Genomic DNA, 24,762 nt, shown 5'->3' on the forward strand with positions numbered 1-24,762 from the left:
GAAATGCCTGCCCCTCCTTCCCACCCCCCCCCCCCCCCCCCCCCCCCCCCTTTTTCCTTTTGTCTAGTTTCCAAAAAGGCCACAGGAAATGCCCCAGGAATGTAGGTTCTGCCTCAGATGTGTGAGCTGCTAATCTGTGAGAATTGAACAACACATCAGTAACCCTTCTCCTGATCCTCTTCATCAGTTATTTTGAAGTGGCTGTTGTTTTAACAATCCTGCAGAAGCTTTGCCAATGTCATGCTTTTATATGGAGCTCTGAGCTATGGTCCCTTATTCAGATGTATGTTGCAGATCCAAAGTGCTACTGCTATGCTGGGAAAACAAAATGCAGGTGCTTTGGAGAGAATGCTATCATGCTGTCAAAGAAGTCCATTCTTGAGCATCACAGACCTTGACCTTGTCATAGAGTCCTACAGACATCCCAAACTCGTGCTTGCTGACCAAGATACCTGTCCACGCTAACCCCGTTTCCCTGCACTTGGCCCATATCCTTCTAATCCTTTTCTATCCATGTGTTTGTCCAAATGCCTTTTAAATGTTGTTTATACTTACAGTTCACTGTGTGAGATTGGCAGCTCCTAAGCAGCTGCATCTGATATCTGCTGCAAAAAATGACACAGAAGTGGCAAACACAAGTGAGAATTTTAAGATTGCCTCTGCGTGGCTTTATGCATCTGACATCACAATGGGTTGGTTGATGCTGTAGGGCGGCACGGTGGCTCAGTGGTTAGCACTGCTGCCTCACAGCACCAGGGGACTCAGGTTCGATTCCAGCCTTGGGCAACTGACTGTGTGGAGGTTGCACATTCTCCCTGTGTCTGCGTGGGTTTCTTCCGGGTGCTCCGGTTTCCTCCCACAGTCCAAAAATGTGCAGGTCAGGTGAATTGGCCACGCTAAATTGCCCATAGTGTGAGGTGCATTAGTTAGGGATAAACATGGGGTAATAGGGTTGGGGAATGGGTCTGGGTGGGTTACTCTTTGGTGGGTTGGTGTGGACTTGTTGGACCAAATGGTCTGTCGGGATTCCATGTAATCGCTATACTTTTTAATGTTAATTCTGCACAAATAAAGGATTGCTTTTCAGTGTCTCCCTGTTTCCATTCATCTCCTTTATGTAACTGTCAATAAACCAATCTAGCCCTGACTTTGTAAATTGCTATGGCTGTGTTGGTCATACACTCTGCACATGTTGAGGCCAGAGTAATTGAAATCTGTGAAGACACCTCTCCCACAACTTCACATCCTCTCCTGTGCTCTGAAATCTGAAACTTCTATCATGAATTGTCACTTTTCACTATCTTCATTCCCTCAGTGACCCAGTCCAATGAACCTTGTACCCAGATTTCAGCTTCTCTTTTTCCCGAGGACTGACCATAGCTTCCCTTCTCAGCTCGCTGATTGATAATACCCACATTCTCCAGGGCTGACCATGGCCCATTCCCACCCCAGACTGACATGAGGACAGCCCTGACTGAGAACAGCCTAGCCCCTGGACTAGTGCCATTATGTGATTGGTAGCCTGGACTAGCTGCCCTTGATCTGCAGGTCTGACCATGGCTCAGTTCCCAGATTCGGGTCGGGCCAAGTGCCTGACAAACAGCGGCCAGCGCTGCTTTGACTGGGATTTTTCCAACACTTTGACTGAGTGTGGCGGTACCCCCCCTCACTGACCCCCGTGGACCCAGTAAGAACTGGTGTGCCAGGAGCTTCAGACAAGACCATTTTCGTGAAGTACTTGCAGTGTGTTTGCTATGTAAGTGGCTGGCATATGCTGTAGATGTGACATTGATGGAGCACAATGTAAGGTAGCAACCTTTGACTACTGAAATGTAACATGCTACCTAGCTCCCTCTCTGCGATAAAATCAATGTTAGCCAGCAGGATTTGGCAGCCTCCAGATGAGAGCAAAGGGAATGAGTGCCAAAAAAATTAAGCAAAGCATAGTAAAATGTGCTATGTGTACGTTCATGAAATATGTGAGTGTGTCCTTGTGGACAAAGTGACCTGGCAGAGGTGACGTGTGAGTTGGGCCAAAGTAGCCATGATAATGTGGACATCGTGGTGGCTGGGCAACGCCTACTTGAATAGATAAAGAGTGGAGGATGCCGAGAAATGGTCATGAAGACACAGGAAGGCCTGGCGAAGCAAGCAGGGAGTTGCTGCCACTACCCCCACTCTTCCATATTGGGAATGGCATTGTCCAGTTTCTCAGGAAAGGAGGGAGTCTTTGGAGCTGCATTGAAATGAGCTGAGATTGACTGCTAATGAGGTGCAAAATGCAGTTTCAATAAACTGGCAACTACTAATTAATGAGATTGTGAACTTACCATTTAAACTGGAAAGGGAAAATCAAACATTTTTCTCAACGTTGAGAAACTTATTTTTTTCATGTTTTCCGAATATTCTTGCTGTTGCCCACCCTGCTCAATGGAGTGGAAAATGCTGTCCATTTAGTCCTTACTGGAGGGGACAGGAGTCACACTGTTTGACTGGAGAGTTCATGAAATCCCTGCATCACCTTTCTGAGATAACCCATAAAAATGGGTCAAGTACCAGCAATCTCAGAACCAAGTCTCTGCCAGATTTTGAGTCTTGCTCATTTATAGAAAAGGCCCAGAGATGTTATTGCAGTACCTATAGTGTAACGAAATAAAGTTAAAATCACCAAACACCAGGTTAGAGTCCAACAGGTTTATTTGGAAGCACCAGCTTTCGAAGTGCTGCTGCTTCATCAGATGGTTGTGAAGCAGTGATACATTGTAATCTTTTGTTACAAATTCTGTGTCTTCTGGTCCTGCTTCACAACCACCTGAGGAAGAAACAGAGTTATGCTGATGCAGCAACAATAATTCTTTTTGTAAATTTTCTTTTTACTGATCAGGTTTTGGACACCATTGGTGTTTGTTTGTCTAGATTTAAGTTTTTTTTTACCTTTTATTTGCGACGTATCTTTGAAATGCTGTCTGAATTATAGTACAGCACAGGAACAGGCCCTTTTGCACAGCATGCCATTCTAGATTAATCCCATTTGTCTGCATGTGGTCCTTTTCCCTCTAATCTCTCCTTGTTCATGCATCTGTCCCAATGCCTCTTAAATGTTGCTATCGTATCTGCTATCACCTCCCCTAGCAGCGCACTACAGGAACCTATCATCTTCTGTATAAAAACCTTGCCTTGCACATCTCCTTTAAATTTGCCCCTACTAACGTTTAACTTATGCCACCTAGTGTTTGATATTTCCACCCTGGGAATACGACTGACTGTCCACCCTATCCATGCCTCTCATAATTTTGTATACTTCTATCAGATTGCCCCTCACCTTCTAGTGTTCTAGTGAAAACAATCCATATTTGTCCAACCTCTCCTTATAATACACTCCAATCCAGGTAACATCCTGGTAAACCTCTCCACAGCCTCCATATCCTTCCTATACTGTGGTGACTAAGGCTGCACAAATTTGGCCTGACTAAAGTTTATACAATTGCAACATGACTTGCTAACCTTTGTACTGAATTCCCCAACTAATAAAGGCATGTATGCCAGACACCCCCCTGTATACCTTATCCATTTTTGTTGCCATTTTCAGTGAGCTGTGGACTTGGATTCAAGAGCCCTCTGTGCCTCAGCACTCCTAAGGGTCCTACCATTTACCAAATACTATGCTTTTGCATTTGGCCTCACAAAATGCATCACCTCATAATTGTTCAGATTAAACTCCATGTGCTATTTCTCCACCCAACTTTCCAAATAATGTATACATGCTGTATCCTTTTAATACCCTTCTTCACTATCCACAAATCCACCAATTTTCATGTCAACTACAAACTTAGTAATCAGACTGCGGGTATTTTCAACCAAATTATTCATATATATTACAAACAACAATGGTCCCGGCATTAATCCATGTAGGACAGTACTGGTCACAGGCGTCCAGTCAGAAAAATGTCCCTCCACAGCTTCTCCCTGTCTTCTATGATGAAGCCAATTTTGCAGTTTTGACTTTAGAGTCGTAGAGATGTACAGCTTGGAAACAGACCCTTCGGTCCAACTCGTCCATGCTGACCAGATATCCTAAATAAATCTAGTTCCATTAGTTAGCACTTGGCCCATATCAGTGTGAAGCCTTCCTATTCATTTGCCTATCCAGTTGCCTTTTAAATGTTGTAATTGTACTAGCCTCCATCACTTCCTCTGGCAGCTCATTCCATTGACACCCCACCCTCTGTGTAAACATGTTGCCCCTTAGGTCCCTTTTATATCTTTCCCCTCTCACCCTAAGCCTATTCCCTCTAGTTTTGGACTCCACCATCCCAGGGAAAAGACCTTGTCTATTTATCCTATCCATGCACCTTGTGATTTTATAAATCTCTAAGATCTCAGCCTCCGACGCTCCAGTGAAAACAGCCCCAGCCTGTTCAGTCTCTCCCTGTAGCTCAAACCCTCCAAGCCTGGCAACATCCTTGTAAATCTTTTCTGAACCCTTTCAAGTTTCACAATATCCTTCCAATAGCAGGGAGATCAAAAATGCTTGCAGTATTCCAATAGTGGCCTAACCAATGTCCTGTTCAGCCACAATGTTACCTCCCAACCCCTGTACTCAATACACTGAGCAATAAAGGCAACTATACCAAACGGCTTCTTTACTATCCAACTACCTGTGACCTCCACTTTCAAGGAACTATGAAGTTGCGCTCCAAGGTGTCTTTGTTCAGCAACAGTCCCCAGGACCTTATCATTAAGTGTATAAGTCCTGCCCTGATTTGCCTTTCCAAAATGCAGCACCACAGCTTTATCTAAATGAAACTCCATTTGCCAGTCCTTGGCCCATTGTTGCTGCATTTGCAGATGTCACATCAATAAGTGGAGGGACAGGTAGTATTGGGGAAGCTGGGAGCTTGCAGAAGGATTTGGTCAGATTAGGGGAGTGAGCAAAGAAGTGGCAGATGGTATTCAATGTAGGAAAGTGTGAGATTATGCACTTTAGTAGGAAGAATAGAGGTGTGGACTATTTTCTAATGGGATAGGTCTCCGATATCTGAAGCACAAAGGGACTCGGGAGCCCAAGTTCAGGATTTTGCTAAGGTTAACATGCAGGTTCAGTTGGCAGTTGGGAAGACCGATGCAGTGTTAGTATTCATTTCATGAGGGCTAGAATACAAGAGCAAAGAAGTACTGCTGAGGCTATATCAGGCTCTGGTCAAAACATTTTGGAATATTGTGAGCAGTTTTGGGCCCCATATCTGAGGAAGGATGAACCAGTGTTGGAGCAGATCCAGATGAGGCTTTCCAGAATTGATGGGCATTCATGGAGCAGGCGAGAACACTGGCTCCATACAGATGGAATTTTGAAGGATTTTGGGGGTGGGGGTTGATGTCATTGAAACTTACAGAATACTGAGAGGCCTGGATAGATTGGAGGTGGAGAAGATGTTTCCACTAGTAGGAGAGACTAGGACCCGAGGGCACTGACTGATGGTGAGGAGACAACCCTTTAGAAATGAGATGAGGACTAATTTCTTCAGCCAGAGAGTGGTGAATCTGTAGAACTCACTGTCACAGAAGACTGTGGAGGCCAAATCATTGAGTGTGTTTAAGGTAAAGATAGTTAGGTTCTTGATTAGTAAAGGGATCAAAGGTTATGGGGAATAGGCAGGAGAATGGAGTTGAGAAACATATCAGCCATGATTGAATGGTGCAGCAGACTCGATGGTCCGAATGCCCTAATGATGATCCTATATCTTATGGTGTTTATAGTCTTATGATTGTTCTCTAGTTGCTGTCAGTTTGCTCAAATAAGTTATGTACCTATTGATGCAAAAGAACAGGAACTTGACACTAAAGAAACACTCCCTTGTCTTGCTTGGTTACTAAATATGTATACATTATTAGAATATTTTATTAAGGAAATGTATTTATATTTTTGAATTATTTATCTTTCTACTATGTTTCTTAAAACATTTGTTATACGCAACACTCAAATGTGTTGATGAAATTGAAACTAAGTACAAGAAAGTTAAGGTTAATATCAAATTGAAACAATAAACATACAATATAGCACAGATTAGCGATTAACCACAGGATTAGGAACTTTCTAAAAGCCAACCAAAGAGGACCAAAAAAGGGAGAAAATAAATATTGAGGATAATCTTTCAAATAATACAAAAACATCAGATGGTGAGACCTTCTTTAAGTATCTAGGAAAGGAAGAAAGAGACCGGAATAAGCATATGTTTCTCCAAGAATGAGGCTGGGGAAAAGATAATGGATCACCAGGAAATGACAGAGGAGTTGCATCAGTCTTCACACTAATAGCCTCCCAAAATTATCAACAGATTGAGGGGACAAAACTGAGCAGACGGAATATCTTTGAGAAAATATGAGGCAGTGCAACTTGGCCGAAAGAATAGAGGAGCTGAATATTATTTAAGTTGAGAAAGACGGCAGAAAACCGTAACATAGAGGGATTTGAGAGTCCACATGCATGAATCACAAAAAGTTAACCTCCAAGTTCAGCGGGTAATACAGAAGGCAAGTGGATTGTTGGCCTTCATTTCAAAATGAATAGGGTGTAAACGTGGGGCGGTCTTGTTAAAAATATATAAAGTACTAGTCAGATCACATCTGGAGTACAGTGAACAGTTTTTGGCCATCCTTATCTTGGGAAAGATATACCGGCATTAGAGGCAGTCCAGAGGAGGTTCACTAGGTTAGAACATAGAAAAGTATAGCACAGAACAGGCCCTTTGGCCCACGATGTTGTGCTGAGGTTTAATCTTAATGTAAATATAATAACATAACCAACGCACCCCTCAACTCATTGCTATCCACTTGCATGTCCAACAGTCACTTAAATGTCCCCAATGACTCTGCCTCCACCACCACCGCTGGCAACGCATTCCATGCATTCACAACTCTGATTTTGGCTCTGGAGGAATTTTCTCATGAGGAAAGCTGGAGTAGGTTGCATTATACTCATTTGACTTTACAAGAATGAGAGTCTTGACTATACTTAACAAGTCCACCCCTATATCCATCTGTGTAAAGAATTTCACAAATTTGAATTCAATGTGAATTACCATTGTAATTGAACAGGGTTTGAAAATAATTGTTTTGTGCTGTTGAAGAAGGTAGGGGTGGAGCAAGTGGAATCAATGTGAGGGTATCCTGATGTGAGGCAAATATTAGTCGAGGAGTGATATGGATGCAGAATTGGTGTTAATAGTCAGTGTGAATAGCAGAAAATATCTGATCCATTTTTGATTTTGATATCCTTGTGTATTTGCAGTGTTTTCCATTTTTGTTTAGCAATCTGTTGTACTATTCTACTGTTGTTCCTACTCCACTTCAAAAAAACTTTGTACTCACCAAGCTGAAAAGTGCTCTGGAATATTTGGAGGTTGTGAAATGTACTGTACACATGCATGTTCTTTCATTTTTTGATCTTTAACAGTAAAAGGTGTGAAATATTGATTTTTCTGTATTTCCTTTCAAAATACACTGTTTGAGAACCAGTTTGGGACATTTCTAGTCCAGACTAGCAATCTATCCTGTATTCAAAATACTGCTCACTTGCTAAGCTGCACTTCTCTGTCTGTGGTTTCATTGCGCTGTATATTAAGTAGGTCATTAAGTTGTGATGCTGCTTGTGTTGATAGCATGTTCACACTCCTTTATGTCTAACTTGTCATACTACAGGCTTTACTTTGTCGCTTCACGTGAAGGTCATCTACCCAGTGTTCTGTGTATGATCCATGTTCTAAAGTACACCCCGATTCCAGCCCTGTGTTTTAATGTAAGTAAAATTAGGAATTATTTTTATTACCGTGTTTTAATAATATTAAAAAAAATGTTTGCTGAAACTTATTTGAAGATGTTTATATGTTAAATGTGGTACTCTCTGGGACCTAAGATGGCAGCAAACTGAAAGGCCTGCCATGCTGAGCTCTGCAACCCAACCCAGGCATAGTGGTGTTTTTGCCTCCTCCCCACTTAAGTTTTCTTGCAGAAAATTTGTTGTTAAACAGTTGTGGAACTGTTTAAATCTTGTTTTGGCAAACAAGGATGACTAAAGGGGAAAGTTTGACTAAGTCCCAACGCACATGACATTCGCCGATGGCATTGGCCTTGCCCACGGCAACTGTGATGGAATCACCGACCCAGCAGCCCTTGCTGTAGAATTTGTGAAGCTCCGGGAGATGATCGAGGAGAGTCATACTTGGCTGGAGCCGCTTTCGGCCATTCAGCACAAGCACGAGAAGGAGCTAGAAGGGCTCGGAAAGTGGATGGAAGAAGTCGAGCAGTGAACTGCAATGTCAGAGACCGTGTTCAAGTCCTCGACGGAGCGGATCCAGGCCCTTGAAACAGGTCTGGGCCTTAACCAGACAGGTTGACAACCTCAAAAATGGAGGTGGGAGAAAGAATATCCGGGTTGTTGGCCTGCCGGAGGGAGTGGAAGGTGAGCAGCCAGTGAGCTTTTTTGAAGACTGGCTGCCGTGATTTCTTGGTTGGGGTGCCTTGGTTGGGCGGACCGGGTGAAGGTCAATAGAGGGCAACGGGTTGCGGTGAGCAGGTCTGGCCCAGACCAGTGCCCCCACCCGGTGTTGGTGCAATTCCAGTGCTATAGGGACAAGTAGAGGGTTATAGGAGCTTCCAGAATGCTGGGGAAGGATCCACAGGGCTTGATATGCAAGAGATCCAGAATAATATTCTTCCAATACTTTTCTGTGGCCGTAATCCATAAAAAGAAAGCATTTGATGAGGTTAAGAGAAAACAGAGGGACCTTGGTATTCAGTATTCTGTAAGGTACCCAGTGGTGCTTTGTTTTACTCATGAGGGGTCTGTATGATCATTTGATTTCTCAGAAAAAGTGAAAAACTTTTTGGACACTTTAAAATAGACTGAAGAATATGGACAATAATGTTTTTTTCCTTTGCTTTCTGTATTCCTATCTTTTCCTTAAAGTATTATTGGATTTTTTTTCCCCCCAGTGTTAATTGGTGTTAATGTATAGTTGGCAATGGGCAGTGTGCTCACTTTTTTTTTTATTTGTTGATATTACCTCTTTTTTTTCTCTCCTTTGCTTGGGTTTGGGGTACAGCTCAGGCTGGAAGGAGGAATGGAGATGTGTGTGGGAGGTGAAAGTGCCCTCTGTGGGCAGGGGGGGGGCGAGTCCCTCATCAAATGCCTTTTGTGTTTTGTACTTGGTTTAGTTTTTTGGTTTTTTTTTGGAGATGTAGTTTTTGAAAGTTCTGTTAGGTATAGTAGTTATAATGCATATAGTTTTTAGACTCCATGAGTCTGTTTTTAGTCATGCTCCAAATTTTGTAAGTCAAATTCTTCTTCTTGGGAGTTGAAAGGTTGTTGTGGAGGGTCATGGCTAACTGTGTTCTTAAATAGTGCACCTAGAACATTTAAGGGGAGTCATTCGCCGGTCAAGAGGGAAAAAGTGCTGTTGAGCCTTATTGCAGGAGACTCGCTTTGATAAGGAACATCTGAAGTTACAGCAGGGTGGGTATGATTGGGTGTTTCTCTCATCCTTCAATACTAAGAGCAGGGGATAGGCCATATTTGTCCAGAAGAATCCCCCATTTAAGTTAGGTCGTATTAAAGATGAGTAGGGTGGTTTGTAATTTTTAAAGCCTCAATATACAGTGAAGAGTATGGTATTTGAATGTTTATTATCCCTCGGCACACCACCTTAAATTGTTGATTGATGCATTTTCCAAATTGATGGCCCTTGTATCAGGGCATATCGTTATAGCGGTGGGTGTTAACTGCCTTATGGACCCGAAGGTGGATAGAATGCCCAAAGGCCCCCCAAAACCATCACCACAATCTAAGCAGCGAGTTGATTTATGTGTGGAACTGGGGCTGGTGGACATTTGGTGATGTCTCCACCCTATGGTTAGGGACTTTACATTTTTTTCTAATCTGCATAAGTGCCATGCAAGGATTGATCTTTTCCTAACCCCCGTGACTTTTTTGGATTCGGTGATATTCTGCGCAGTTGGGAATATTGCCATCTCCAATCACGCATCAGTATTTAGTGGTTGAGATTAAAGGTAATGTAACAGGTTCATGGTACTGGCAAGTGAATCCCTTTCTTCCGAGGGACAGCAAGTTCATTAAGTACTTCTCTAATGAATTTAAAGCATTCTTGGCCGTCAATTTGGATACGGCTAGTAACCCATCTATTCTCTGGGAGACTGCAAAGACTTATGCTAGGGGGATAATTATTTCTTACTCTGCCAGTCAGAAGCAACAGAAGGGAGAGCAGCAGCGCCTGCTCAAGGGACAACTGAAGGCAGCCGAGTCGGCGTGTTTTGACATGGTTAAGTTGCAGCAGGGCACAGCTCTTCAGTCTGCCTTAAACTCCACGCTCTCAAAGACAGCGAGGAAGGAACTTGCCTTTGCAAAGCAAAGGATCTTTGAGCATGGTGATAGGCCGGGCAAATATTTGGTATATCTGGCTAGGAAAAGGATTGCCCCCCCCCCAATCTATTGCTTCAGTTAGGGAAGGGACTGGGATTCTCACTTGTGATTCTAAGAAGATCAGTGCTGCATTTTGGAGGTTTTACTCCAAACTATTACCAGTTAGAACGCTGTGAGCATAGATGGGATAAGATGGAGTCCTTTTTTAAGAACCTAAATTTTCCAGGCGTGACCTCCGAACAGGCGTCTCTCCTTAATGCCCCTTTAATAGTGCAAGAGGGACAGGAGGCAGTGAAGCAGCTTCAGAGTGGAAAGGCGCCCAGCCCTGATGGTCTTCCTAGTGAACTTTACGAAAGAATTTATAAATATATTGTCAGGGCAAATGTTGGACATGTGCAACTACTCATCCAGTCATGATTGCCTCCTGCCATCCTTGAGAGAGGCTAATATCTCTCTAAGCCTTCAGAAAGGGAAGACATAGGAGGACTGTGCTTCTTCTAGACCCAGATTGCTTTTCAATTCTGATTTTAAAAATTCTGTCCAAGACTCTTGCATTAAGACTGCAAACGGTGTAGCCTTCCATTGTCAAAGAGGACCAGATGGTGTGGTTCTGTTCGCCGAGCTGGGAATTTGTGTTGCAGACGTTAGGTGACATCCTCAGTGCTTGGGAGCCTCATGTGAAACGCTTCTGTGATCTTTCCTCCGGCATTTATAGTGGTTTCAATCTGCCGCTTCCGGTTGTCAGTTCCAGCTGTCCGCTGCAGTGGCCGGTATATTGGGTCCAGGTCGATGTGCTTATGCCGGAGGAAAGATCACAGAAGCGCTTCACAGGAGGCTCCCAAGCACTGAGGATGTCACCTAGACAGGGGATGAAACGTCTGCAACACAAATTCCCAGCTCGGTGAACAGAACCACAACAACGAGCACCCGAGCTACAAATCTTCTCACAAACTTGGAGGACCAGATGGGTTTTGTAAAGGACCGCAGATCCTCCAACAATATGAGGAGGTTACTCAATGTGATTCAGCAGCAATCGGTTCAAGGATTAGTGATTTGTTTAGATGCAAAGAAAGTATTTGATTGGGTGGAGTGGCCATACCTTTTCTATACTTTGGAATGGTTTGGTCCCTGTGAAGTCTTTATTAGGTGGGTGAGGGTCCTTTTATAGTGATCCTGCAGCAGCGGTTCTCACCAATGGTGTAAGATCTAGCAATTTTAATATTTGTTGGGGCAGTCAGCAAAGTCGTCCCCTTTCACCTCTATTTTTTACGTTGGTGATTGAGCTACTGGTAGAGGCTATTCGTAGGGATCCAAACAGAAGTGGGATCAAAGGCATATTAGATCACATTATATGCGGATGACTTTCTTAGTTTTCTTTCAAACCCCGCAGTTACTGAGCCTCGCTTGATAAAGTGTATCAATTCATTTGGCTCTTTCTTGGGTTACAAGATCAATTTTTCAAAATCGGAGGCTATGTCTATGGGGGTTTTTCCGGGAATATCTGACGTTGAGGGTGAGTCACGGTTTCCCTTGAAGTGGTCACAGAGAGGTTTTCTGTATCTCTGCCTTTTTATTACTCCTATCTTCGATCAGCTATTTAAGGCTAATTTTGTCCACTTGTTAGACAAGATTAAACAAGATCCCCAAAGATGGGAGGCCCTTCCAATATCTTGGTTAGGTCGAGTAGCTCTTATTAAAATGAATACCCTTCCTCATCCGTTATACCTTATGCAGACACTCCCTTTGATTTTTCCCAGGCAAGCTTTTTAGAGACTTAATGGTTGGTTTAGCTCTTTTATCTGGCACCGTAGGTGACCCCTGATTAAGCTCCCAAACTTGCAATTGCCCCATGAGTTGGGGGGGGAGTGGATCGCCCGCACATTAAAAGATATCAATTAAGCTCCCTTTTATCTTTTGTAAGTGACTGGGTCTGTGAGGACCCGGCGTCAATATGGTTGGATATTGAGGCCTCCCAAGCATAGTCTCCTCATATTAGCTTGTTATTTCTAGACAAAATGAGGACAAAATGCAGAACTTGCTTAGGAATTGGGTAACCGGTTTAGACAGTACATTTGGATCAGCTCAGGCTTGGAGGGCTGGAGGGCCTGTTCCTGGGCTGTAAATTTTCTTTGTTTCTTATTCTTGCCATAATCCAATAATTATTAATGCTGTCAAAGCATGGAGGGCAATTCAGCAGTGTGAAGGTAATATGTCTAAAACATCTTTTCTTACCCTATAGCTGGTATGCCAGGTTTCCTGCCAGGGACAATGCGCCCTGAGTTTAAACTCTGGGCAGCTAGGGGAGTTTTGTGTTTGGGTGATTTATTTGAGGGGTAAATAATGACATCCTTTAACCAAATAATCCATAAGTATGGACTATCTAGCAGAGGCCTTTTTCGTTTCTTCCAGATCAGAGATTTTATCCAAAAAGAAACTATGCTTTTGACCAATTTTCTACAGATCTGATAGAGAAGAGGGTGCTTCATGCCAAGAGCACACTCTCACCTGTTGTGGGGTGTTCCCTTCGATGATATTGACCAACTATGTGAGGTTTGGGAGAGAGTGTTAGGAGTTGAGATCTCTTCTGAGGCATGGGAGGATATTTGTGAGAATGCAAAAAAGATTTCAATTTGTAATAGGACCCATACCATGCAATTGAAGATTCTACGTGGTGTCCATCTGGCACCAGATCCTCTCTCGAAATTTAAGGTGGGAGTATCTTCAGTGTGGTCCTCTCACTGATTGTCTGTGGTTCTGCCACAGGCTTCATATGTACTGGAAAGCTGTGGCAGGAGTAACAGAGAGGGTCTTGGGGACGGAAGTTAAGATGGACCCAGTCTCTCTTCTCCTCGGCCTGCCCAGTTTATCTTCTTTACATAGACATGGGAGAAAACTTTTTAATATTCTTATTTTTTTGAGCAAAAAAAACATTTTGACGTGCTGGATGTCTGAACCCCCCCCCCCCCCACCGGGTCTGTCGGGTTGGCGCAAGCTAGTCGTGGAACATAATCCTCTGGACGTTCTCACAGATATGGTGCACCAAAAAACTGAACATTTTTGTAAGACATGGCAGCCCTTTATGGGTTACCAAGAAGCAGATTTCTCTGCCATTTGAATGAGGGCCTTTATATAGCCATAATGCTTTGTTTATGCAAACTTGGTGCCCCAACAGAGTTTCGAATAGATGCGGGTGGAATATTTAGTGCTCTCTAAGGTTGGGAGCTATTATTTCCTAGCACTGAGCGGCGTTAAATTATTTATTTATTTATTACTTTGACTGATTTGTTTATCTTGTACATGAGTATAGTTTTGTTTTGTTTGTATTTTTATATATAGAATAGTGTGGTTATTGGTTTATTGTTATAATTTTGTAATTTTATAAAAAATAAATCTTTTCAATTAAAAACATTTTTAAAAAATGTATTACTCAATAGATAGAATAACCATAACAAAACAGGTTGCGAAAATCAAAGTTTTTGTCTTCGCTATCTGGTTCAGAGGGATACGGGCTTGAAACTGGAAGAAGCTATCCAGCTGCCCTCGAGCGATTTAATGCAGTGGAGTTTTCACAGTAAAGGCTTTGAGCCTAGATTTCCATGGAATTGGTCAGACTCAGAAGGAATTTAAAAATTCAGAAACCAATTCTGGGATTCCCACTCTCTTGTCTGGGAAAAGGACACAGGTTGAAAGACACAGGGAAAAAGAAATCCCTGTTATAAATCTGCTGTGAAAGCAACTGCTGTTCCTACTGAGATATCAATAAGACGGGTCCACTCATGATATCAGTAACAGGGGCTTTCCTTTACTTCATCGATGATTGTCCAACGTCATGCAAACATGAGTCTAACAGCAAGTTCAAGTTTCATGCTGATGTTTGGCTTGAATCTGTAAGCTTGATAACAGAAAGATTAGTGGACAGACTCACTCCACCCATACTTTTGTATTTTGTTTTCATATTTTCCCCCAACACTTCGCTTCAACTGAGCATTAGAATGTGCTCCAGATTTTTGTCTGTGCCACTGTCTAACCAGCGATGGACTGTAGGCAGAGTAGTCCTCCTCACTGGGTGGACTCTGGCCTCTCCTCAGCATTTATTCTGACACCTTTGATGAGACTGGAACTACAGCAGGAGACTGATTGATTGCAAGTGCACACTCTGGTGCTATGGATTTCACTCTCTGCAGTTTGGAGGATAGCTGAAAAAACTTTTGAGCATTCTTGAAAATTCTTTGTATAATTAACATACTCCCCTCCCCCTTAACACACTTCTGGTTACTCACTCGTTTAACTTCCAAATGAATCTGCAATTATTGCACATCTTCATAGAGCAAGTTATATGCTAATAAGGCCACAAACAAACATCAGTACACAAATCTGACAAATATCAGACTGAGTTCCCTCTATTTTGTCCATGTTCTTTATTGTGTCGTACACTGTACAAACATCAAAATGTGTTTAAAATTGTAAACCATCAAAATTAATTGAAATGGTTTTCACTCGCTGTTTGTGCTTTGTTTTTATATTGACTGCCTTGGTTTCTGTTTTATTATTTAGGGAGGAATGGCTTTGATCTTTCTCTGCGTAGAAGATATTTACAACCTTATTAATTACTTCAGTTTTAACTATTGGCTCTTTATTGGCCTATCAGTTGCAAGTCAGATTTATCTGAGGTGGAAGTTTCCAGATCTACCAAGACCTGTAAAGGTAAGAACATTGCTAAAATGACACCTGCTGATTTAAAAAAAAAACTCATAAAAGCAAAAAGCTCTGGATGTGGAAATCTGAAATAAAAACAAAGTACTGGACCTGCTCAGCAGGTCTGACTATATTGTTGGGAGAGTAACATGGTCAAGTCATTGACTTGTTGTCATCATTTTTTAAAAGCTGTTTAAATCCCTGACATTTTTCCATCAGTTAAAAGCTCCAGCAATAGAGTGACACAGGCTGCACCCAGGTGCTATTGATGTTACATTGTAACTGTCCAGACAGATTTATTCCTATGTACAATCAATGTTGTACTAGAATTGAGCAGAGAATGGTCTGCAACCAAATATTATAGCATTACATTGTAACCGTCTAATAGAAGATCTGATTATCAATATCATAAATATTATGTTGTAACTGCAGGAAGAGGTATCTGGTCAAGTGAAGGTCTGTTACCAAACACGTAACATTATTGCGTTATACTGGTCTGGAGAAAATCTTTTTATCACTTATTTGTCACATTCAACACATATTGTTCCATCATTTATATATTGTGTAGTGAATGGTGAGGCTTTGAGTTACTAGCCAGAGAATATCCAGCCTCCCAACAGCTGTAAGCACTGCCGTATTTATATTTCTCGTCAATATAGGCCTTGAGATGTTGGTGATGGCAATGTGACTTAAGTATCAAGGAGAGGTAGCTGGGCCCACACTTACTGGATGATTTGGTTAATGCCTCAAACTGAATAAGATCATAATAAATAGGAGCAGGTCATTCACCATCTTGAACCTTCTCTGTCATTCAGTAGACAGAGATTATGGCCTTAAATTCACTTTGTTGCCAGCCCCGATAACCATTGATCCTCTTGTCAATGAAAGATCTGCCTCAGTTCAGTCGCCAGCCTGCACTGTTCTCTGGGAAGGAAAATTCCAAAGTGTAAAGACCCTCCTAGAAGAAATTCCTCCACATCTTTATTTAAGTAGAAAATAACTTAACTGTGCCCCCTAGATTGTGCCATGTGGCAGAGTGGCATGGAGCATCCTCTCAGCAGCTGCCTTTTTAATCCCCTGCAAAACCTCGGTACTTTTCAATAAGATCACATCACTTTCTTCTTTTAGACAATGTGTATAGACTCCACCTGCTTGAACTTGACTCATAATTTAATTCATCATCCCTGGAATCAGTTTAATGAACCTTCTCAGATCTGTTTCTCATGCAACTATACCCCTCCTTTAGTAAGGAAATGCATACTAAATATAGTACATTAGGGGTGGTCTCACTAATGCCGTAACTGTAGCAAGACTTCCACATCTGTATACTCCATTCCTTTTGTAATTAAGTTCAACATTTTACTTGCAATACCTGCCTGCTAATTTTTTGAGACTCATGAACAAGTACACCTAGGTCCCTCGGTACTGTAGTATTATAGCGCAGTCTTTTTTCATTTAAATAATATTTTCAATTCCTGCCAATGTGGACAACTTCACATTTTTCCACATCAGACCATATCTACCAATCTTTCCCTACTCACTTAACCTATCTCCAATCATTTTCAGACTCTTTGTATCCTCATCATGACTTGTTCTCCTGACTATTTCTGGTATTATCAGAAATCTTAATTGTAATACAGTTAGGTCCTTCATTGGGTCATTAATGTAGTTTGTAAAGGCACCAACACTTCTCCCTGTTTGTCCATTTATCTTGAATCTCCATTTCCTATTGGCCAATCCATTGTTAATATAGCACATCAAAATCATGAGCTCATATCTTTTGTGGTACTGGTTTTGTATGGTTCCTTATTGAATGCCACTTGGAATTCAATATATAGTAGTGACAGGTGTTGGACTTTGGCTCAATCTACCAATTTAAATTTACTTTCTTCTATGTGTGAGCCAAGTCCTGCGTGTTCTTTTAAATGAAGCAATAGGAGAAGATATTCGGTCTCACACTCTTAATTTTATTTTACACAGTAAGTGAACAACGCATTCAGAGCTCTGGGTCTAAACCTCTTTGTCCCTGATACACAAAGTGTATCAGTTCAAAAAGTAAGACCTCGTTTTATCCCTGCCCCAGTCTCTTATACAATAAAAAACGTCATATAAACACTGAGGTAGAATTATCTTCTGATTGGGTGTTAGTCTGACTCCATTCCCCGCCTCCTCGCATTCCTAGCTGTCCGACCCCACGTGACCTTCTTTTGCCCGCGAAATGGAGCATCACGTGACCTCCTCGACCCACTTCCGAGGCGCGAAACGGAACATCACGTGATCGCCCGCCCTCTTCCGAGGCGCGAAACGGGACGTCACGTGACCACCCCGCACTCTTCTGGGTGCGAGACGGGGACGTCACGTGACCACCCCCCCTGCTTGGGTTACAGAGCCACCACAGGGTTTTGAGTGCTGAATCCATCCAGAGTCACAGCCAGCCTTCTGTTTTTAAAGTAAGGAATATATTTACAAGTCCCCCTTTTGGTCTCATGAAAATGAGACCAACCAACCAGTTCTATACATCATATTCGCTCTCTGATGCATAGTCATCCCTCCTTGCTAAAGCCATGGTTTCCGTCTCCATCTGTGACATCTGGTAAGACAGGGGAGCCTTCCCTTCAATTGCTGTAATAATTACCCTGTTTAACAAAGATCTAATACAGGGAATACAACAACATCCGCACAACACTAACACAATAATCATACCTCCAAGGGACATAAACACAGAGGCAATTAATCCTTTCCATTTCCCAAACCATGAATCGAACAGTCCTCCTAGAGGATTGTAAATACCCGAGTGTTCATGCATTTCTTCAGACAAAATTCTTAGTCCTTCCAAGGCTCTGGTGACCGAACCATCAGGTGCCGTATTGTTTGGGATGAACATACAACATTGATCTCCAAACATAGAGCACACTCCCCCCTTTTCTGCTAGCAACATATCTAAGGCCATTCTATTTTGAACTGTCATCAATGAGGTTGCTGCCAATTGTTCAGAAAGTCCCGCCACCGCATCTCTAGTTCTATTGGCGAGCCTAAGTACATTGTAATGTACATAATTAATTCGGTCAACGTTTTTATTCGGCGTAACTGGGAATAAAACCCCGATAATTGGGAGATTCTCAAACCCTGCTGCTATCTGGTCTGCCAAGTTATATTCATCAGGTACACCACGGGGAACACCTATTGCATCTATGTAAATGGTTGAGCCAGATGTGACATCAAACAAATCCCTACGAATTCGTGTATACGGATTTATTCCCTGTCGTCGTTCTCCCAAAAGGAATAAGGGTACCCCTAACCTAATCATTGCACAGGTTCCAGACCAATCTGGAGGTAGACTAATATGCAGTGTTCTATCTCCACAGTACCAAAAAAGATCAGCTCTGGCCCAAACCATTGTGCTAGCGTTCTGCCAGCCCGTTACATTAATTGTGTCCTGACACCAGTCAGCGGGCATGTCTCCCAAGACAATATTTGACTTTCGAGCAAAACAAGTGTAATTATTGGCTCTTGGTGTAAACACTGGAGGCAACATAGAATTCTTTACAGGTGGGAAAATAGCACTTAATGTGGTACAATTTGGAGGGTCCGCTTGCATAGTGAGGGCCATCATACAGTGAAATCCGATTGGGTCTATGTTAGGGAACAATGGGGCCGGGGTAGTAAATAGGGTTGGCCTTGCCGAAGAACACGCGACGCAATTACTCATATTCATTGAGGTTGCAGTCGCTGTCATCCAGTCCAGCCATAAAATCTTGTCCCCATACCCGGTAGCTAATTTAATAATGTCCCTTCTCGTAAGGTTGTTGTGGTCTATTACCACAACCCCTGAACTTGGTTCTACCTCCATACTTGTGTTTTCAGTTTGTGGCTGGCTCATAGGAGGATCCACTAAGGTTACCTTTAATAATCCCATATTATCCACTCCAGATTGATCTACACCTCTTACAAGATAAAAGCTTCTGTCATCACTCTCACAGTAACTCTGTACCTCCTTTGGACTAGGATTAATATCAAATTTTGTCAGGGTTTACAAAAGTGGATTTTTTAACTCTGAAGAATGATCAAGTTGCCCCTTTGTCAGGCTCACATGGTCTCGAATGTTCCATCTATTATCCAAGGGTGATGACCTCTTGGGGGTCCATTGTACCCCAGTCCATGTTAATACATTATCCCACGACGGGCATGGGTCATAGTAAATGGCATAAAAACAAAGGTATACATCATACTCCCTCCAGCTCCCTATATCTTTGCCACAATCAATTACTTCGCATAAATCAAACTGATATGTTGTACCATGATTTCTATCGTGTCTGATGTGTACCTGGCTCCTCGTCTCCCTTAAACATTTATCCGCCTCTTGTCCTACTACTCTTTTGTTCCTGGAACTTCCTCCCTCGCCTGTGTGTTTGTCCCTCGTTGTTAATACTCCTATTAACAGCAGCATAACACTTATACTTAAGACAATAGCAAAGACTCCCAATCTCCACAGCCTAAGGTAATGTGGGCTGCTTACAGAGATAAGCATTATGTCCTTTACACAACTTTGCTTAGAAATCTTGAGAACCTCTCCCCCTTTTTCCAAAACCTTCTTCGTACAAACATTAAACATTTAGGACCCTTCTACTCGTTTTCTGTTCTTGTTTGTTCTAAAGTTCTCGTTGGCGGTTCCGTAGCTGCACACTGGCTCCAATGGTACCAGCTTTCTCCTTTCCCCTGTAGTCTAACCGCATGAGATGTCCTCTCCACCACCTTATAAGATCCTGTCCACCTTGGCTCCAACCACTTCCGTTTGATCACCTTCAGCAGGACCCAGTCTGTAGTAGATGGCGCCTGGCTCTGTAGTTCCCCCTTTTCCGGTCCAACCTGTTTGGAGAAAGCTGACACCAGAGCTGTTAGTTGGTCATAGTAAGGTTTATACCTTAGAGAGGCTCCTCCTCCCTCTAACATCTGTATTCCAGCTCCTGGTCCCGGGAACTGCTGCCCTGTTGTTAGCTCATACGGGGTGAACCCTGTGATAGAGTTTACTGAGCTTCTAATGGATATTAAAGCTAAGGGTAGGGCATCCACCCAGCTTAACTTTGTTGGTGCACACACTTTTCCTATTTTTCCTTTTATGGACTGATTCATTCTTTCCACTTTTCCCTGTGACTGAGGATGGTACACTGTTCCAAACGCATGTTTCAGTCCTAAAGCTGCTTCAACTTCTTGCAGGTCTTTATTCTTAAAATGTGTGCCATTATCTGACCTGACTTTCTTTGGAAACCCATGCGTTGGAATATATTGGTTTATCAAGAATTTGATCACTGTCTTTGCATCTTCCTTTTTCGCAGGTATTGCTTCTGGCCAACCAGTGTATGCATCCACTGCTACCAGAAGGTACCGATATCCGTTTACTCTCTCTATCATGTCAGTGTAGTCAATCACTATTTCCTGACCTGGCATTCTTGGAAGAGGGAATTTTCCCTCGTGTGGTTTCACTGTTGGTCTCACCTTGTATTCTGTACACGTTCTACATTCCCTGATATAATTTTCAATCATTGCTGGCAAGAACGGATGCCACCAATGTGTCAGATACCTCTGCATCTGTGTTTTTCCACAATGTGTCAACCCATGTGCCTCCTGAAGCATAGAAGCTATCAAACCTGGGGGTAGCACTGGTCTACCATCCGGTGACCTCCAAATCCCTTCTGACTCTGTGGCCCCTCTCTCTCTCCATACTGTCAGTTCATGAGGAGAGGCTTTCTGCTATTCTTTTATTAACACATTCGCATCGCAAGCGGGCAGCAGGTCATACACTGTTCTCTCTGTTTGCATCATTATATACTGTGGTGTATACCCTGCTGCTTTCTTCGCTGCTGAGTCGGCTTCCTGATTACCCTTCGCTACTACTATATCTGCTTTATCATGTCCTCTACACTTGACCACTGCCACTTCTGCAGGTTTCATCAGGGCCTCCCCTAATCTTTTCATATCTTTTTCATGTTTAATTGGGGTTTTTGCTGCTGTTAAGAATCCTGCCCTGATCCATTGACTGAGTTCTACCTGTATAGCCCCTGCCACATATGCAGAGTCGGTGTAGATATTTACTCTTTTTCCCTCTGACCATTCTAACACAGCTATCATTGCCTGTAGTTCAGCCAACTGGGCTGATTCTTTACCTGTCACTTTTCCTGTCAACAGTTCCTAAAATCCTTCACTTGTCTGTCGCACCACTGCATAGGCTGCTTTAAGTCCTTCAGTTGGATGTCTGTAACAGCACCCATCTGTGAACAGCACTTCTTCTGGTTCTACTAATGGAATTGCCTGTAAATCTGCCCTAACTTTGGTGTCTCTCTGTACCCTTTCCTCACAGATGTGTGGCTCTCCTTCTCCCATATTATCAGCCATGTTAATTCCTTCATGTGTAAAGATTATATGTGGTGCATTCAAGATTTTCTCTAACCTAGTTTTCCGCAATGACGTCATTGTAAAAGCTGTTGAGTTCACATAGGCCACTATACTATGTGTCGTCAGTACTGTTAATGAATGGCCCATGACTATATGTGCTACCTTTTGGAGAGTTTTTGCTACCCCTGCTGCATGTCTTGTACATGGCGGGTGTCTGTCCTCCACTGGGTCAAGAGTAACACTTACATACATCAACACCTGCCTGCCTCCCCCTTTTTTCTGAAAAAGAACACCATTTATTGTGTGTAATTTTTCAGAAATATCGAGGAAAAATGGCTCTTTGTAATCCAGGACCGCTAAATCAGCAGCCCGCGTTAAAGCCTGTTTAAGAGATATGAAACTTTTGTCTGCCTCCGTAGTCCACTGCAAATGGGCTGACAAATTTCTCATACCTTGCTCATTTACCATGGCCCTGAGAGGGAAAGTGAGCTCCCCATATGATGCAATAAATTGTCTGCTGTATCCTGCCAACCCAAGAAATGAGAGCATGTCTTTTACAGTGACTGGTTTGGTATGATGCAGAATGGAGGATCTATGGGACGGAGACACACCTGTTCCCTTAGCAGAAATAACTCTACCCAGAAAAGACACCGTTTGTCTGCAGCATTGTAATTTAGCCCGTAAAACTTTAAAACCGACGCTATACAGGTGAAACAGCAACGGCTTTGTGGCTTCCAGACAAGAAACATGATCGGGTGCGGCCAAAAGAATGTCATCCACATACTGGATCAATACCACCCCCTTTGGGAGCGTCAGATCCTTCAGCTGCTGTTTCAGTACCTGATTAAACACCCCAGGCGACAAAATAAACCCTTGAGGGACCCTTGTATAACGTAATTGTTGGCCTTTATAGGTAAATGAAAAAATGTCCCTCAAATGATCAGCTAAGGGCAAACAAAAGAACGCATTGGCAAGATCAATGCACGAGAACCACTTATGGTCAGGGGTCAGCACAGACATTGCAGTGTAGGGGTTTGGAACTGGAACTGTTGGAGTAGAAACGACGCTATTAATCCGTCGAAGATCATGCGCCATCCTATATCTGCCTGTATTCTGCTTCTCTACAGGTAAGATAGGAGTGTTCCAGGCTGACTGGGAGGGTTCTACCCCCCTGCTGCTAACAATCCTTCGATTGTGTCGGCAATACCGGCTTCAGCCTCTGGTTTGTGTGAATATTGTCTCTGCCAAATCGGAGTGTGGTCTATTAAATCAAATGTGATTGGTGTGACGTGTTTGCAGTACCCAACGTCCGTTGAACTAGCTGACCACGAGGTATCTGGTAGAGAGTCAAGCATCGCCGCAGCCTGTAGGTGGTCTGTTTTCTCCCTACCATGAAACCGTTCGATCTGCCTATGTTCCAGCAGTACCTTGTTAGTTGTCCTGTACATAATTCGATAGGCTTCCTCCGATGGTGAATATTGTAAACCAGGTAACTGAGTCCACACCCAGTCCGTTAGCGCCATCAAGCGTTTGGACATAGGTCCCAGATCCTTGGCCTGATATTCAGCATGCACGGCCAATGTGACATGAGGTATAGCTTCTTCAGACATCTCATACCATTCCAACTGTTCTACAGTTAGTTCAACAATAGCCGCCACACCTTCGTTTCCGAGCAGAATGCAACTGGAGGAAATATTCCATTGAGTCCCTTCTAAGTGCTGATAGAATGCATGCTGATAAATTTCATTACCATCTCTATCATAATATAAAGTAACATGAAGGGGATCTGCAGGAGGAGCATAGGGATGCAACATCTGAACCCAGGGTCGCCATTGACTGTATAAAGACTGTATGCCGTTGTTTTGCCTGTCTTCGGGTTTGAGAAGTCCCCAGTATATATCTGCCCACTGCCCTTCTGCCGTTGGTGATGTGTCCGGTGATAACATCATTTGGGATCCAGAGTGAATCATTGTCATAGAACAGTTGATGGAATGGCCATTTGGAAAGGTCACCACCAGTCCGTCTGGTCCGCACAAAACCGAAACCCCGCATCTCACCAGCAAGTCACGTCCCATCAAATTCACGGGGCATGCAGGTGATGAAATATACTGGTGACGAAAGGTCTGTCCGGCCACTGATGTGATCAGTGGCGATGTCAAAGGCAAAACCCTATTAACTGGACGCTAGAGGATGACATGTTTAACCGAGGTATATCACAAGTGATGGTAGAAAATCTTGCACCCGTGTCAACCAAAAAAGACAGATTCTTGTCCATTACACTCATTTGCATATAGGGGTCTGCCAACCCCACATGCCCCTGGGTTCTCAGGCCCCATCAATATTCATACCCCTGCCCTTCCAGCATAGTTTGGGGGTACTGTCCTTGCACCGGGGCTGCAGCTGCATTTGGGACTTGATAAGGCTGAACAGCCTGTTGAAAAGGAGGCTGACGTGCACGGAGATACCGTCCTCTGATCAATCCCTGGCCTCCCTGGGATCCCCAGAACATGGGACAATCCCTTCTCCAATGCCCAGGTTGGCCACATTCAAAACAGGTGTTGGGTGGCTGACCTCTAAATCCTCCGCAGCCCCTTCCTCTACCACGCATTCCTCCCGGTACACCTATTGGTCTGCCCCCATATTGGGGGTAGTGTGGCATCCAATCAGGTGTTGGATCTAAACTTGGCGGTTTGTTTTGTGGCAAAGGCCGCTGAACCATCTGATTAGTCGTCTTTTGGGAGGCCTTCTTTGTATCATTAGCCTTCCTTCTAGCCTCATCGAGCTGTAACTTCAGCAACTGCACTTGAGCTGACTCATTACTCTGTTTATCCTCATCCTGTTTTGTCCTGTAACTCTTCATGTGATGCGTCAAATGTTTTTCCCACTGTTCTGTAGAACGACCTGGGATGTCAGGATTACTCTCCATTGCCTCTTTTACTTCCTTTGGCATCCCTGTCATGACGGCATTCCTAAATAACGTGGTCTGTAGCTGACCTGACCCTGAATGGCTCCCCGCAGTATCTGCCCACGTGTCCTTACACCTAGCCAAAAACACAGACATATCCTCACCCTCCTTCATTGTGAAGGTGAGTGAGTGCATCGCTCCCGGTGGAATCGGAAATCTATCCCTCATTGCCCTTCCCATACTGGTGGCATGCTGCACAAACGGTTCTGAATCAGGTAATAAGGTGGTCCCCGCAGACGCTTCAATCTGCTGTATTTCCCACATATTCAATTGCTTA

The 24,762-nt window shown here is 43.2% G+C and overlaps 1 protein-coding gene across 1 annotated transcript in view; it reads left to right on the forward strand.

Moving 5' to 3' along the window:
• Positions 1-24,762, forward strand: part of LOC122564346 (Y+L amino acid transporter 2) — a 144,433-nt gene that overhangs the window by 101,031 nt on the left and 18,640 nt on the right. Inside the window, 2 exon segments of the mRNA XM_087978645.1 lie at positions 7,699-7,795; positions 14,990-15,139. Of these exon segments, the coding sequence (XP_087834771.1) occupies positions 7,699-7,795; positions 14,990-15,139 (247 nt within the window).

The sequence above is a fragment of the Chiloscyllium plagiosum genome, unplaced genomic scaffold, assembly GCF_037043375.1.
Source record: "Chiloscyllium plagiosum isolate Xiang-an unplaced genomic scaffold, Cpla_swu_hap1 HiC_scaffold_34, whole genome shotgun sequence".
Lineage (NCBI taxonomy): Eukaryota > Metazoa > Chordata > Chondrichthyes > Orectolobiformes > Hemiscylliidae > Chiloscyllium > Chiloscyllium plagiosum.